The sequence below is a fragment of the Genypterus blacodes genome, unplaced genomic scaffold (genome assembly GCF_046128005.1).
Source record: "Genypterus blacodes isolate CSIRO-AG114 ecotype Tasmania unplaced genomic scaffold, CSIRO-AGI_Gbla_v1 ptg000022l_1, whole genome shotgun sequence".
Taxonomy (NCBI): Eukaryota; Metazoa; Chordata; class Actinopteri; order Ophidiiformes; family Ophidiidae; genus Genypterus; species Genypterus blacodes.
In genome coordinates, this window is record NW_027466835.1 from 3,697,501 (window position 1) to 3,713,182 (window position 15,682).

General features: G+C 46.9%; 1 protein-coding gene across 1 annotated transcript; it reads right to left on the reverse strand.

The window, feature by feature from the left end:
* Window positions 1-237: 237 nt before the first annotated feature.
* Window positions 238-11,986, reverse strand: LOC142992570 (ral guanine nucleotide dissociation stimulator-like 1). Its single transcript, XM_076143051.1, has 16 exons — window positions 11,566-11,986; window positions 9,260-9,552; window positions 8,308-8,352; window positions 7,595-7,794; window positions 7,345-7,499; window positions 7,003-7,251; window positions 6,797-6,900; window positions 6,299-6,383; window positions 4,590-4,676; window positions 4,400-4,432; window positions 4,062-4,183; window positions 3,640-3,729; window positions 3,309-3,438; window positions 2,308-2,679; window positions 2,043-2,157; window positions 238-1,914 (listed from the first exon to the last, which is right to left on the reverse strand). Exons 1-16 carry the CDS (start codon window positions 11,587-11,589, stop codon window positions 1,775-1,777), a joined length of 2,244 nt encoding a protein of 747 aa, XP_075999166.1. The 5' UTR covers window positions 11,590-11,986; the 3' UTR covers window positions 238-1,774.
* Between the last annotated feature and the right edge of the window lie 3,696 nt (window positions 11,987-15,682).

The following is a 15,682-nucleotide window of genomic DNA, read 5'->3' on the forward strand; positions in this document are numbered from 1 at the left end:
TATGTAAAGAACAAAGCAACAAATGTATGAAGAGTGTTAACGACACGTGAGTGAGTCCAAGTATGAGCGCGCACACACACACACACACACACACACACACACAGACACACACACACACACACACACATCCAGTTTGAGCTCTTTGTGTGTTTTGTGCTCCTAAATCAAATAAACATCACTTCCCCTTTTGACACATTTGATATAAAAATATACAAAAAGAGTAACAACTCCGACACATTTCAGATGAAAATATTTATTGGGAGTCAATTCAGTGTGAAAACACGTGAACGTTTATTTAACAGATAAGTAAATTTTATTTACTCATCTCGAGTATAACTGTGACATTTAGAATGAAGCAGGGTTCACTGTCTTGTCTCGTCTCAGAGCAGACGTACTGCCAACAGATGTGACATGGAGCTGAGGACGACACCTGACCTCTCCTCAGCGGCTACCATGCCCTTGAGCAAGGCAGTTTGTCTCAAAGTGCATTTGCTGAGTGAAAGTAAGTGGTTGTAATTACACATGATGTTCTTTCTTGTGACCACTGAGTCCAACAGTGAATATTGGGTTCATTATCAGGTCATGTTTCCAGATTCAGTGACATCAGTGACATCAGCGACATCATCCCATCTAAAGTCATCTCTAAGCTTCACAGGCTTCCCAAGTCTGAAGCAGAATTGTTACATAAAAATAAAAAATAAAGGTTAAAAAACAATTACCAATAAGTCTGAAGATCCTTCAAATTACTAAAAGTGTAACGATACAGACCACAGATGTTTAGAAATAAACTTCATTTAAAAACATTTAACCCTAACAGTCTGAAAGCAACACGATGGTCCAGTTCCTCCATGAGATCACAGCAGGAATAAATAGAAACCATGTAGGCGACTTACAGCACCAACACTGAATCATATGAACTCTGGATAGACATTTCCACACGCTAAACACCCGTCCCATCCAAATCATTACTGTTGCCATGGTAACCCCGACTCAGGAATGCCATCTTTCCAGTCGGGGTTGTCCCTCCCAGCAGCATGATGAGTATCACAGATAGACAGATGCGGGCCGAGACTCAGAGGGAGAGCTGATCACAACACACACACAGACACACACAGGCAGTGTATTTGTGTGTGTCTGTGTGTGTGTGTGCCCTTTACGCAGCGTTTGACCCCATTCCCCTTTCAAACACAGGTTATTAAAGGCACCCAGCTGCGTTGGGAATCGAAGTCACCTCAGCGCCCGTGTATAAATAGATTACTGCTTTTGGCACATGGAGCTTTCTGGTAGGACTGAAGTGTGGCCCAGTGAGTGCAGTGTGTGTGTGTACACGTATACGTTTATTGCACTTAACATCCAACAGTCTGAGGCTAAATCCCCTGATAGCGTTTGCTCATCCTTGTTCCTTCCTCGTGCCTCCATCATGTGAAGTGAAGAGGCTGCAGGGTTCATTCTTGGAATGTGTCGCGTTTTTAAACAAGGGGTGGATTTGTACAGAGTTTATTCCACAGGAAACATAAGAATGTCCCAATCCTTCATAAACGCACTCTCAGTTTCTGTTTCCGTGTCCATTCTTGATCATAAAGTGGCGAGGCGTCATCCTGCTCATTAGCATAATTACTTCCAAAGTTTCACCTCTTTGGTATCCAAAAACAGGATGGACCATTGGAAGGCTTTAAATTATTAAAACTACTACTAAAATCTGCCCGTATTGCAGTCAAACCTGCTGAGCTCAGTTCATCCTGCAGGTGTAGAGTTTGCTTTTATCCCTGAGTCGCTATTTTGTGTATCGTCCAAGACTGGCGGTGCCTCTCAGCGGTTTCCTTTGGCCTGTGGAGAACTGCCGAAGAACAAAGTCAAAGTTTGCTGTGGTGGACATAGCATAGAAGACATTTGCTTTGTCTGGGATGAGCAGCTCTGAAAGGAGAAGAAAAGAGAGGAGATGCTGTCAAAGGTAGCAATGAGTCAGGCAAGATTTTAGCTATTTTACAGATATTACTGCACACAACACTAGTTCTGTATTTCATGAGCTTTTCTTTGCCGACCTCTCTCCTGGGAGATGAGCTGTGTCAGAGTGAAGTCCTGCCAGTTCATCTGCTCCAGGTGATGCTTCTCCAGTGCCCTCTGGATCACCTGTGCAGTTTTGTCCTGGCTGGTTAACTATGATGGAGAAAGCATTGGCACAGACTGAAGAATGGATGGATATTGATACAGTTGGTAAGAGCCTCACCAGTCCACAAATATCCTTTCTTTAGATCGTCGACATTCAGAAATATCTATCATTCCATTTTGAAGTGGAGACAAACTCACCAAGATGCTCTTGTACATGTTTCCGTTGTTATGGCCCAGATCCACGCTGACCCGGACTATGCAGGAGTCGGCCACCTGGCGGTTATAAACAGGCAGGGAGGTCATGGACACCGACCGCTTGTGGCTGGAGCTCAGCTGGTGCTTCGGCCGAGCGCCGCCATCGCCGCCTGGCACGGCCGGAGCGCAAAGATCCAGCTGGGAGCCGGAGGAGGAGCTGAGAGGAGTGGAGGCGTCCGGAGGGGAGGCGTCCGGAGAGGAAGTGGTGGAGGAGCAGGGCGAGAAGGAGGAGGAGGTGGAGGAAGCAGAGGAGGTGGAGGAGGTGGAGGCGGAGGAGAAGGCCTCGGGCGCGCTGCTGCAAGAGTTGGAGAGGCACTGCAGCGGCAGAGGGAAAGAGAAGAGAGAGAGAGAAGCAAAGAATACAGATGAGTAAAACAGGAAACAAAGAAGAGTTTCACTAATTGGATTTTTCTGCAGGGAACAATAAAGGCGGTGAGATGTGACGCCACAGCTCCAGCTCTGCTGCGTAAACACTGTTTGTTTTTGGACAACCTTTGACGGCCCGCGGAGCCTTAGTGATTATGTAAACGTCCTCATTTGCAGTAAAAAGGACAAATTGTTTTCTCTTGCTGCGAGTTAGAAAGGCTTCAGGGTTTGTTCAGCTTCAGAGGCGGCGGTTGCGTGCGTGAGCGAATGCAGAGATGCGGCAGATGACGTCGGCCTGACAAAGCGCCGTTTCAACCGAGACGCCGCCGATTGCGCAACCGGGGACAAAGGATCAGCAGAGAGCGAGGACATGAGACAATGGAGCAGATACATGAGAGCCACACGGAACATCTCCAACACAGAATGAGCTTTGTCTGACAAAACCCATTTCTATTCCATCCACACAGATGTTGAGACAAGACTCTCTCTCATGTCCTAAAACAATGATAAGGAACGATTCGTGGACAGAAAGGCAGCAGATTAAGAAAGTCGTTCAGGTTGGTGTGCCAGGCGTTTACCTGCAGTCTGATGGAGCCGGCTGCGTTCGGCGAAGACAGATCCTCCATCTCAGAACCACTCGATCCAGACGAAGAGACGCTGATCTGGTCGGCAGGAAGCTTCTTGGGTCCTTCGTTTACTGTCAGAAGCCTGCGAACAAAGATCACACACACACACTGTCACGTCAAACAATAATATTCCAACATAAATATAACGTTCCTGATGGTCAGTGAAGGCCACATATGACAAAAGTTCCGCCAGGACATTGTGTATGTGTGTGTCTGTTCTGTGTGGTGTTTGTGTACAGTGTGTTCATGTGCTCTGCAGGTTAGGCGTCAGTGTGACACTCACGAGGAGAGCTTCTTCGTAAGTGTCCGGTGGCTCCAGGATGTGGGAGAACACAAGTCCACCGGAGGCTCCAGCTGCCGGGACAACTCATAGCTGCGATACACAAAAAGGGAAATATTCAGAATTCTGCCATATTTGGAATTCCGTTGGCTTCACTGTGGGATTGAATGTAGCCGACTGTAGCTTTGCAGAGATGAATTACAGCGGCTTTGGTGAATATGAAAATGTCAGTGTCATTATTATGCTATCAATATAGAGCATGAGCGAGGCTGCAAGTCTGACAGGAAGGAGACTGATAAGGAGGAAATGAGAGATGAATGCCCACAGCCTGACAGCGGACGGATCCAGCTGAGCACTGTTAAGAGACTCGGGGAACAGGAGATTGTTCCTTTGAATGTTTCACTGAGCTAAACGTCCGGCCTCACCTCTCCTGGTCGGTGAGCAGCTGGTGTCCCTGCAGCCAGGCAGCGATCCTGGGGTGATGGGGCAGGTTGTACTGCGAGCACGACGCCTGCAGCAGCCGGATCTGAGACAGAATCTCAAATTCCTGCAGGGGCGAGGAAAAGAGGCGGTGGGATAAGAAGATAAACCAGAGTGACAGAAAGACACAACACACACACCAGCCACACAAAAGCCCTCACCACTGTGTTTACACGGCTAATGCAAACACACACACACACACACACACCCAGCAAGCACAACATGAAACGTACTGTACGTTTGTACTAACATATAGAAAAGGACACAAAGAGGAAGCACTTACCCTCCTCCTCTTCTCAAAGTTTATGAGCTCGCCCTGTCAAAAAAGAACAGCGTCAATGCAGCATGGCATGATTCATCACATCAGCAAACACAAACTCACTCTTATGTAACAGAGTGGCATATCTGATGTCTGTATGGACTTGTTCATATGTTCTGTGCCTTTCAGGGGACAGTGTCACACACACACACACCTCCACAGTGTCAGGCAGAGCCGTGTCCAGCATGGTGAGGACTGTCAGGTAGGTACCCAGGTAGGGAACCCCGCCACTAGAGGTGCTCTGCAAAAAGACCACACACACACAAACACATTAAAGTCTTGTTCCGGTCATTGAAAGCAGCAAAAACCTGCGACCTCTTGGCCCTCTTGATTTAGAATGACCGACTTTGAGGCGACGTCGCACCGTTATCCACGATGTTTGGCGTCACATTACGGCCCAGCAGCGTGTGTGTGTGTGTGTGTGTGTGTGTGTGTGTGTGTGTGTGTGTGTGTGTGTGTGTGTGTGTGTGTGTGTGTGTCTCATAAAAGCCCCTCGTCTGGTCTATTATTACCGTCCTATAATCCTGCCAATCTGAGGCCATTTCAGACACCGAGCCGGGCTCTAAAAATAGGTTGGAGTCTCCGTCATGCCGGATCAAGCCGCTCCACCCACGGCGAGGTGCAGCAGCAGCAGACTGGACTGCGCTTCACAGAGCTGAGCAACACTTTGTGCATGTGATCCAAACCAAACCCGGGCTTATGTATAATTATTCACCGATAACAGAATCCACCTCCTTCCTTTGTTTACAAGTCTAGGGAGGAAAGGTTACTGCTTGATGTTTAGCTTGAACCCGACCTCAGAGACTAACAGAACCTGGCTCACCATCTGTTTGGGGACCCGACACTGCCTGGATATCTTTGGAGAAACGTTACCCAAGGCTGGTTGACCTCCATTCTGCTCCCTTATTTAGGATACATAAAGATGTTCACACACACACACACACACACACACACACACACACACACACACACACACACACACACACACACACACACACACACACACACACACACACACACACACACACACACACACACACACACACACACACACACACACACACACACACACACACACACACACACACACACACACACACACACACACACACACACACACACACACAGGGGCTGAGAGTGTCAACCGGTTCTCTAAAGCAGATTTAGTTTTATTACACATTAACTTGGATATCCTGTTAAATAGTTATCCTCACACTGAAGCGGCTCACTGCCATGCAGCCTTTGCACAGCGATAAGGTTAAAGAATAAACAGGTACAAAGTGTTTACGCTGATAAAACTACAAACTACAAACGGAACAATAAAGTAAAAATGTGTTTATCAAAAAGGACGAATCTGTGGTGAAGCAGCAAATTCAACAGAATGTGGTAGGATGGATGATCTAATGTCTTCTGTGTGTGTGTGTGTGTGTGTGTGTGTGTGTGTGTGTGTGTGTGTGTGTGTGTGTGTGTGTGTGTGTGTGTGTGTGTGTGTGTGTGTGTGTGTGTGTGTGTGCGCGCTAGTGTTCTATTAACACTCTGTTATTACTAGAAAATGTACTCGCAGGTAATATTTAGACGATAATGTTTAACAGACTAAATGTCTCCTAACGTGTTCTCACTGTGTTTACTTCGCCTGTAGCCGAGTCACAGGTCGACTCTCAAGTCAAGTCAAGTCTCAAGTCCAACCTGAGTCATGCAACAGGAATTTCCTCACACTGGCCACCTCAGGTAGGACTGTGTGTGTGTAGGAGTGTGTAGGAGATCAGTGAGTGGATTTGTTTGCTTTGTTAACACTTTCAACGCTAAACTAGAACTGGCAGGCAAATCAAATCTTTTAATTCAACATCTCATCGCTCTTCTCACCTCAACCAGGATCTCTCTGTTGGTGAGGACACAGTTCTCATCAGGGAAGGTCTCCGACAGGTTATCAAAGGACGCCATTTTGTCCCTACAAAGAAGAATCAGCATTAGATGTACAGTGTGTATGTATAAACAGATGTGCTGAATAGTGATGAACTCATATCTTCTACAGGAAGTTCAAGACTGTTTACGTTCCACCACCTGCTCCATGTTGAGATGTTATGACTGTGACCTTTGCGGGACATAACCCTTTACTGCCATGTTACATCATCTGAGACTTGTCGACCTGGCGGCTCATGTAGGTCACCTAGATGTCAGATATTTGCTGACTTGCATTGGCTGTAAAAATTAAACTACATGTGTTGTGTTTAGAGCGTTCAATGCCCTCCTTAAAGGTCAGAGACACCAACATAACAATCACAGATCATCTATGACACACACACACACGCACGCACACACACGCACGCACGTTCGCACGCACACAGGCGCACACACACACACCTGCCAACAGCAGCCCAGGTCTTCCTCAGCCTGTAAACGGCGTTGGACTGCAGGGCCGACAGGATCGCCCGGAGAGAGGAAAAGTTCTTCAACTGCCGGCATTCCTGTGGAGGAAACAACCGAAGAATTGAACTGCATTCTGTGGATTCATTGAAATCCAAAGAGAATATTCAAGCCATTGTGGCATTTCTGGCCTTCTGACTGACCTGAGCCACTCTGATCCATCTCTCTATGACGCGTGCCCTCTGTGCAGGCGTGCTGCTCAGCCTGCGGCAGGAAGTGGGGCTGGAGTTGTTGGAAGTGGGCCAACAGAGCAGGGAGGTGATGACCCGGTTGGTGATAGTGTTGAATTGGTTAACGGTGGCCCGGATTGTGGGAGACATGTTTTCCTTCTTGTCCCTCTGTGACCACACGCAGCCCAGGCACTGGTAAGGCATCACTTTGACAAACAGAGCCTGAAAAGAAGCAGAGAAGAACGGTGAGGTCGTCCCGGGACATCACACAGGTCACAGCACTCTGAAGAGTCCTCCGCTCTCACTCTTACGTACCGAGTCCACACGAGTGAGCTGCTCTGCGATGGCGGCAGCAGACAGATCCATGATGTCACACGGTTGCGCAAAGTCTTCAAACGCTGAATCTTCATCCCCAGAGTCTTCCTCATCTTCTTCCAGATCTGCCAGGGGATGACTGAGACTGGGCTCATCTAATAAAGAAAAGGAGACAAAAGGAGGAAAAATCTGTAAGAAGTTGTAGCATTTCAAAGTAAGAGCGTGTTTGTGTTTGTGGGCGGAGACTCACCTTCTCTCTGGAACCTCAGCAGCAGCGCCTCCGCTTGGCCGGCCAGGGAGCAGAAGTTGGGCTGAGTGCGCATGTGGTGGTGCACGGCCGAGCTGATCCGCAGGTGATCCAGCAGCAGCAGGAGCGCAGGGTGCAGGGACAGCTCCCTGAAGTCCTCGCTGTACTCATCCAACCACATCTGGACGAAGCCCAGCAGAGGGCTGTGGGGGGAGGAAGAGGAGGAGGAGGAGGATTACGTTTTAGTCTCAGCTCTTTATCTGGCGCCCTTAGAGTAAACATCCAGCCTGGAGTGTTTGTTGCTGAGAGCTGTTGCATAAAATGACCTTGAGACCTTCTGGCTGCAGCACTGTGACCTTTCATGACTCCCACTGTGGCACAAGGAAGCAGCTGGACTAAATACAAACCTTAGGGGGCTAAAGAGGGATTTTCAATTGCTTCAAGACAAGTTCAAAGATGACAAACTTGCTGTCAGATTGTTCTATAAGTTGACACAAACATGACAGAAAGCTGCATCTGTTCTGCTTTTACATTTTCTGCTAAGCCGGTAATTATGCTCTCATTGATCTCACATGACATCATCATATTGAGTATTGAGCTATGATACACAGAAAGCTCACATCCCCTACATGCATAAAGTTCATACAGCCACAGCTTCAGTGTAGTAGTGTGGAGCCATGAATGAAGCGGAATCAAAGGGAAATTCCTCCACCCACCTCCTGTAGGATTCACTGTTGTCCAGATCTGAGACAGCACTGTCCCTGTGAGGAGACAAACACAAACACACTCTGTCATACTTTCCAGGCTGTTTGGCTTTTTTTCCCCCCTGGCCCTTCATCCTCGACCTCATGCTAACCACAATCTAAACCCACTCTGTGCGTAACTACTGTGGCTAAAAGAGCAAGAAGGTAATGAGCACCTGCTGGGAGCTTAGTATTACATCAAAGCAGGCGGAGGGGCGGGGTCAGACTGCGGGGGGGGGGGGGGGGGGGGGGGGGGTTGAGGGCAATGAGGGGTGTTATGTGGTGACTTTGCATGTGCAACAAAAGCTGTTTTCCCAAAAGCACATAGAAACACAATAGAGCACGTCTGTGTGTGATAAACAAAGCTGTTGACCTCAAATCTTACAAAAGCAGGAACCTGTTCAGAAAGGGTTAATGGAGGAGGAAGTGCTCACTCAGGTACTACACACAAAAACATTCTAGTACATAATCGTCAATGAGTCAGAGCGCTAATTGGTGCATTGGCATGTTAATGGGAACAACAACAGACAGTGAGAAAGTTTGGATGTCTGATGTTTGAGCGTTTGGAATGAAAAAGTCACAGTTTTGGAATGAAAAGTCCATTAAACAAACCCTCAAATGCAACATTTTCCCCTTTAACCAATGGTTCAGCTCTGAGATGTAGCTTGGCTGTGAGATGAGGGTTTGACTTGAACACAGCGTTGCTCTTTGAAAGACTCGGATGTCAAATTTAATGGGTTCAAATTAACAACAGACGTCAGATAATAATAAAAGAAGTAACAGCTTGAGATTACAGCTTCGCTATGCCAGAAACGTGTTTTGGCTCTGGCGTGTCTGACGATGTGACAAAGTATTTCAGAGGCTCAGACGCCTGAGAGATCCCAGACTGGATGTTCCACATTGTTCACTGGCGTCTGATCCGTACCTGAGGAAGAGGAGCTCTATGAGCGTGGAGATGCTGGTGAAGGTCCTGTAGGTGGAGAGGAGGATCCTGCCGTAGTCCTGCTCCTGACAGGCTGGGTCCAGCAGGTGTCTCACCAGCAGGTCCAGAGTGGCGGCCTTCAGGCGCCGCACCTTGCTGGTCCGGTACTGGACGAAAGCGCAGGAGGGATTTGTGGTCTGATTGGTGCTGGGGGAGGAGGGGACGGGCTCCCGACGCAGAGTGATCCCGTACACGGCCCCGTCCTCGAACTCATCACCCCACTCCTGCACTGGATTCTGGGATGGCGGGGCGAAGAACAAGAAGAACAAGAAGAAGAATAATACCAATTAGCTTCACTCTCTTTAACTTTGTTGTAAATGCTAACTTAACCCTTCACCTTCTCTTTTCTCAAGCGGGTGCGCAAGATATTTTTAGTGGTGTTACTGGTCACAACAGTGAGGTCAGAGGTCAGAGGTCGAGCCGCAAAGCTAAATAGCAGCGAGCCCCCGCAGCACAGACCACAGAGACGTGAAAACAAGTGACACAACACGGCCTGATCCCGCCTGACTCACATGTAATGTGCAACATGTGCCGAGTAAACCCACGGCAGGTACACAAACAGGTTAGAGAGGAGCGTGAGGAGCGAGAGGCGGAGGACATTCCTCAGATCATAATTAGACCGTGTTCTTTCGCTCTCCACACCGTGAGCAGTTTTCTTGTTTTCATAATTTATCCACCCGACGATTTCCCGGTGTTCCGAGAAATGAATGTTTATGGACAAATACAGGATTATCAAAAGCCAGGACATTAAAGTCAAATGCCAAAACAAATGCCCCAAAGTAAAATGTCAACAGGTTTCCATGCCGACACGCCCTGTAGTGTCAGTCTGAGCGCAGTCCTCCTGATCCCCCGCCGGCACGACTCGGCTGGATGTTTGTTTGATCTCAGGGAGACCGATGAAGAAGAGGAAGAAGAGGAAGAAGAAGCACTCGATATGCAAATACAGGTCAGGCTTCTGTAGCGCGGCCTGGTGGTGTCATGACGACGGCAAGGGAGCCACGAGTCAATATGCAAATGAACGGGAGAGTTTCTACTTACTAATGCTGCCAGTTCATACACACTCACACAAATTCATCACCACACACAGACACACAGAGACAAACACATCACGACACACACACTCATCACCACACACACACACTCCTCTTCTCTCAACCTGACCATGTAACTCACATAATTACTTACTACTAAAAACTTAAGAATTCCTTTAAAAAACACAAATTAATCTTAATGTGATTTTTCTTAACATCTCAACTTTACAAATAGGCCCTGAAACACAGAACATGAGGCCGATCCAGAGCTCCATGGAGATGTGATGTTTGCTGGTCGTTAGTCGTTTGTAGGTCAGTGTGTTTTTGGCACTGGGGCTAACTTGGTCTAGGCTTGTTTGGCCTTGGTGGAGGTGTGAGCCTTCACATCTATAATAAGTCTGAAATGTATATGCGGATGTTACCCGAGACGTGTGTGAACTCTAATCACGTCAAACCATCTGGACTCTGCTGCGGTCTGAAGGGAGCGTTTATCCGTTTAAAGGGTAGAAATAATGGAAGATAATTCTGTCAATCAAAACGTTTTGGTCACAGCGTTCCTGCTTCTTCCATCGGAATTTAGACTTTGTTGTGTTGGGAAGTTTTAAAACACTGCACAGCTACTTGGACTAACAAGTCATAACGTGTGTGTGTGTGTACAATGCAGGATCACACAGCCATTGTTCCTACACACACACACTCATATCTCCTACAAAGCTTCACTGTGTCTTTGTCACTCTGCACCGTTTACGACCCAATACAGACAATTTAGAACATTAAAAGAAGAGTTGTTGGACTTCATTGATTGAACTCTTTAACTATCTGATCTTGTAGCGTATCTGAATCCTATGAAGCCCTGGAGGGAACACACACACATACACACACGTCCCTTTGTCTGTCCTCTGTGTTCTCAGGAAAACTGATGCAAATAAGACAGCAGTGTAAGACTTTCGGAGTGGGTAAACAAATGGAAATGGACCATCTGAGGCACACACGCACACACACACACACACACACACACACACACACATACATACATACACACACAAACTGGAGAGCCAAGTGGGACTTACAGATCTAGGATTTGAACACATTATTAGAACGAGCCACAAATGAATCTATATACGCATCACATGTTTGGGTCAGAACCCCTGATGGGATCTGAGCTAATAACCGAGCACACACACACACACATTTAGGATCATGTTAGTGTGTTCTTACCATCGTCAGCTCCCATTTTCCCATCTCGGCTCTTCTAAGGAGTCTCTCTCTCCATCTGGACTCAAGCGACGAAAACAGGCTGAAAATAAACTTCCACTCAGAGCTGCTCAGTGTGATCACGGCTTCATCTTCCAAACACGCACACACACAGAAACATACACACACACACACACACACACAGGCGCGTTTCCCCTCAACTCCTCCTCTGGAACTACATTCGTGCGTCTGAGTTACACATTTAAAAAACGACGATCGTGTCGCTGAATGAGTCACATGATGAGGCTGTGTGTGTTCATCTGTGACCCGATCTGTACGACACGATGTGTTCGGTTCGGTCCGGACACATACACACACGTACACACGGACGGGCGCGCGCGCACACACACACGCGTACACACAGACGGGCGGTCAGGCTCCCACTGAACTCAGCGTGTGGAAGGAGAGAAACTGAGCTTTATAGTGGGAGGATCAGGAGGAGGAGTGAGGAGGACAAGTGTGTGTGTGTGTGTGTCTGTGTGTGTGTGTGTGTGTGTGTGTGTGTGTGTGTGTGTGTGTGTGTGTGTGTGTGTGTGTGTGTGTGTGTGTATGAAATTCTCATTTGCATACAATAATGACAATTCATCATTCAATCATTTTGTTTTTAGTCTTTTTTCAAAATCAAATGAATGCATGGTTAGAATAAAATAATAATCAATCAATCAATGAACTACATCACATTTAAAGCACTGCAGTCATCCAGCTGTATGATCTTATGTAATGTCATATCTGGATGAACGTTACAGTACAAGTGAGATGACAGATTACAGATTGACATCATCACGCCACACACACACACACACACACACACACACACACACATATCTGAGTGTGTGTATCATTTTCAAACACCTTCACAATGACCTGTGCTTGAGTTTTCATGTCACTCATCTTCTGTCGTCATAGAAACAGAATACATAGAACAGAACCCAGATTAGGACTTCTTGTACTCTAAGATGTCAAATTCCCTTGTGTTTAGTTTCCTCACACAGATTGAAACACACGTCTGCAAGTCCAACACGCAACATACTCCGTTCGTTCTACTTCAACCTCAACCAATCAGCACCGACGCCTTCCCTCCTCTGGTGCGGTATCAAACACACACACACACACACCACGTTTCCTCCACATACAGAACATGTGTGAGAGCTCTCCTGCTCTCACATGGGAAGTGTCGTGTTGTTGTTATCAGCATCATGGATCACTGTGGAGCAGCGTGACACATAAGGCTTTGGCTCTGGTTGACCTTTGCTCGGGTTGAAATCTTTTAAAGGAATTGATTTGGATTTGAAGATGAGTTTTAGCTGATGTTTCTTTTTTACTTAAAACGTGTGTGTGTGTGTGTGTGTGTACCATGACTGCGTGACACACGTCTGATCTTTCCTGTGTGACGACTCGCTTCAACCTGAAGTCCCAACATCAGATCACACCTCTGAATATTCATCATGAGTCAGAAACACTGTGAATCACTGAACACACACACACACACACCGTCACAAACGCCCGGCTGGACTACACGCAACTTGTATTGTCGTACAAAACAATATCGCATAAAAAAACGCTTCAGGGGTCGAGTTGGGAGCTTTTGTCGTCGCAGTAACACAAGACGTGATATAAACACGAACACACACTCGGACTGACGTTCACCGCCGGTTCAGGTTCCGCATCCAGGCAGCCGGTTACACCATGACTGTAAGCCCGGTGAGGCTCTTAGGTGTGGCGCTTCGCTTGCCACGCAATCTACTGCATTGTTGATAGTGAAGGTATCGTATATTATCCCAGGCTGGAAACAGAAGGTCGTCACTATGGAAACATAACCTCAGCTGCTGTGTCTCAACTAAAAGGGACAGAATGGTTTGAAATCTCCAAAAAAGTTCCCTGGATCGATCCGAATGCCACATTGTCTAAAAAACTATAAAACTGATGATGCAATCCATTCCCTAGACAAAGAATCTCCAATAAATCAGAATTCAGTTCAGAGGCCCAAAGGTTTTGTCTAGTGAGGAATGCAGACAGACGCTTCTTTATCTTCACTGAACTCCAAACAAATACCTTCTGAGGGTCTTTGCCCTCGTGAGATGAAGGGAAGGCTGACAGGCTAGAGGACGAACCGTGTGTGTGTGTTTGTGTTGGATTAGGCTCCAAAACTAAAACAATCATGAGAAATGCAAAGGACATAAACATCTTAGACCAACAGTAGAGGCTGTGTGTGTTGCTCCCGTTGCACTCACACACACGCAAACCAGCAGCGCAGTGACAGGAATGATCGGAATTGGTGTCGCTCGCGTCGTCTCTGGATTGCTGTCGTGCTAGTGTTGGTATTTTACAGATGATATGGGACTGAAGGTGACATCTGACTCACAGTCCCAGTTGAATGTTGTGTTAAATTGTAAGTCACAATGAAGCAGCAGATTGTTCCATGAGTCTACTTACACAACATGAGACACGATTGAAAGTTGAGGGTTGAGATTTTCTTCCCAGATGAGATTCCATCAGTAGGAGGCGCTACAGAGACGTGTTCCAATCGGGATGTGTTATAGAGGATTTCAGCAAACTCTACAGAAAAGTATCCAGTCTGTAACTTAAACATTAACGGTTAAAGAGTCTTTGATTTGACCTTTGACCTGACAGACGGTTTGCTTGAGAGAATTGCAAGTCAGATAGATTCTCTGAACTCTGACCTGTCTGTCCCATGTCAGTCTGCTGATTCGGTTTAAACTTGCGTGTATGGAAGATTACGATTACATTTTGTTGCTGTTTGCGTTTCAGGGGCAGATCTAGAAATGTATAACATAGAATTTATCCATACTGTAAATACATGAGGGAGATACCGAGTCTGTAACTTCTACCTGTAATTACCATTTAACATCCTTTCTCAACCGTGTCTCTCTTTCTAGGCCACGAGGAGGAGGAGGATCAGGGTGTGTGTGTGTGTGTGTAGAGCTCCATGTCTAACTTCCAGAGCTCTCCTCTCCTGCTAAATTACTGTTATTACTTTTCCCCTGTTTAACCTCACACAGTTGAAGGTGCGGTCGTCTCCTGCTGAATGTCTTCTTATTGTTGCGTTGTGTTTTCTTTTAAGGCTGGTTTATTATTAGAACAAAAATATGCAAAGATATTCAGATGGGAACATATTCCACTGAGGAACGATCCACAAGCTGTTTGATAGTTGCCAGGGACACAGCGGCTCACACCGGGCGGCTCCATCTCAAGGACTCACCCACTCCTGCTAATGACTCAGCCACTCAGGCTGTTCAGGCGTTCTCCATGGAGACCGGAACCAAAGAAAACTCTCATTGACCGCCGAGCCTCGTTAACCCTTTGGGACTTCTGACGCAAAGAGTGCCACAGCGCAAACAACATCCAGTGTGATTTGACTCCCGCTCGCACGCAAAAAGAGAGAAAGTGAAGCTGTGCGAGCGGGGAACACTTGTGAGGAGATGATCTAATGAATGAGCCGCCGTTCTGTTTGATGGAGCCTAATGGATGGAGGTTAAAAAACTGGCATTATGTTCCCTGTGAATGCACGGGGCCTCAGGGAGTGCAGGGAGAGGTGTGGTACCATTCTTCCTCCAGGTGGTTTGGATTGTAAAACCACAAAGGGAACGTTTCCATGCCAAAAAACACACAAAAACACCACGTCTCTGGATTCTATTCACAACGACAAAGTAATCCACACATTTGTTACTAAATATAGTCCCGGCAGAGGGAAACTTCACGGATTTCCTTGATGATTATGCCTGATTACCGCTCGTGTCGCTCCATATTCAAGACAAGCAATAATCCGGGATGTGGAGTTCTGGGAATGATTGCTGCTGTATCTGTACAAGGCCTATTGTATGTTAGCATTTGTCCCACAATAGACTCAAACACCATTTACTCCACGTGCTCCTGCCATAAACACCTTCCCACTGTGTGTACATGTGTGAAGCTTTATGTGGGCGCTGTAATGTCTTTATTTATGGTGAAGTCAGATTCACGATCATGTTGCTAACCAGGTCAGATGCCTTTCTAATGCATATAGTCTTCCTCATTTAGTCCCACCAAGGCTCACACAGGCCTGAGATGTTTTACCGCACAC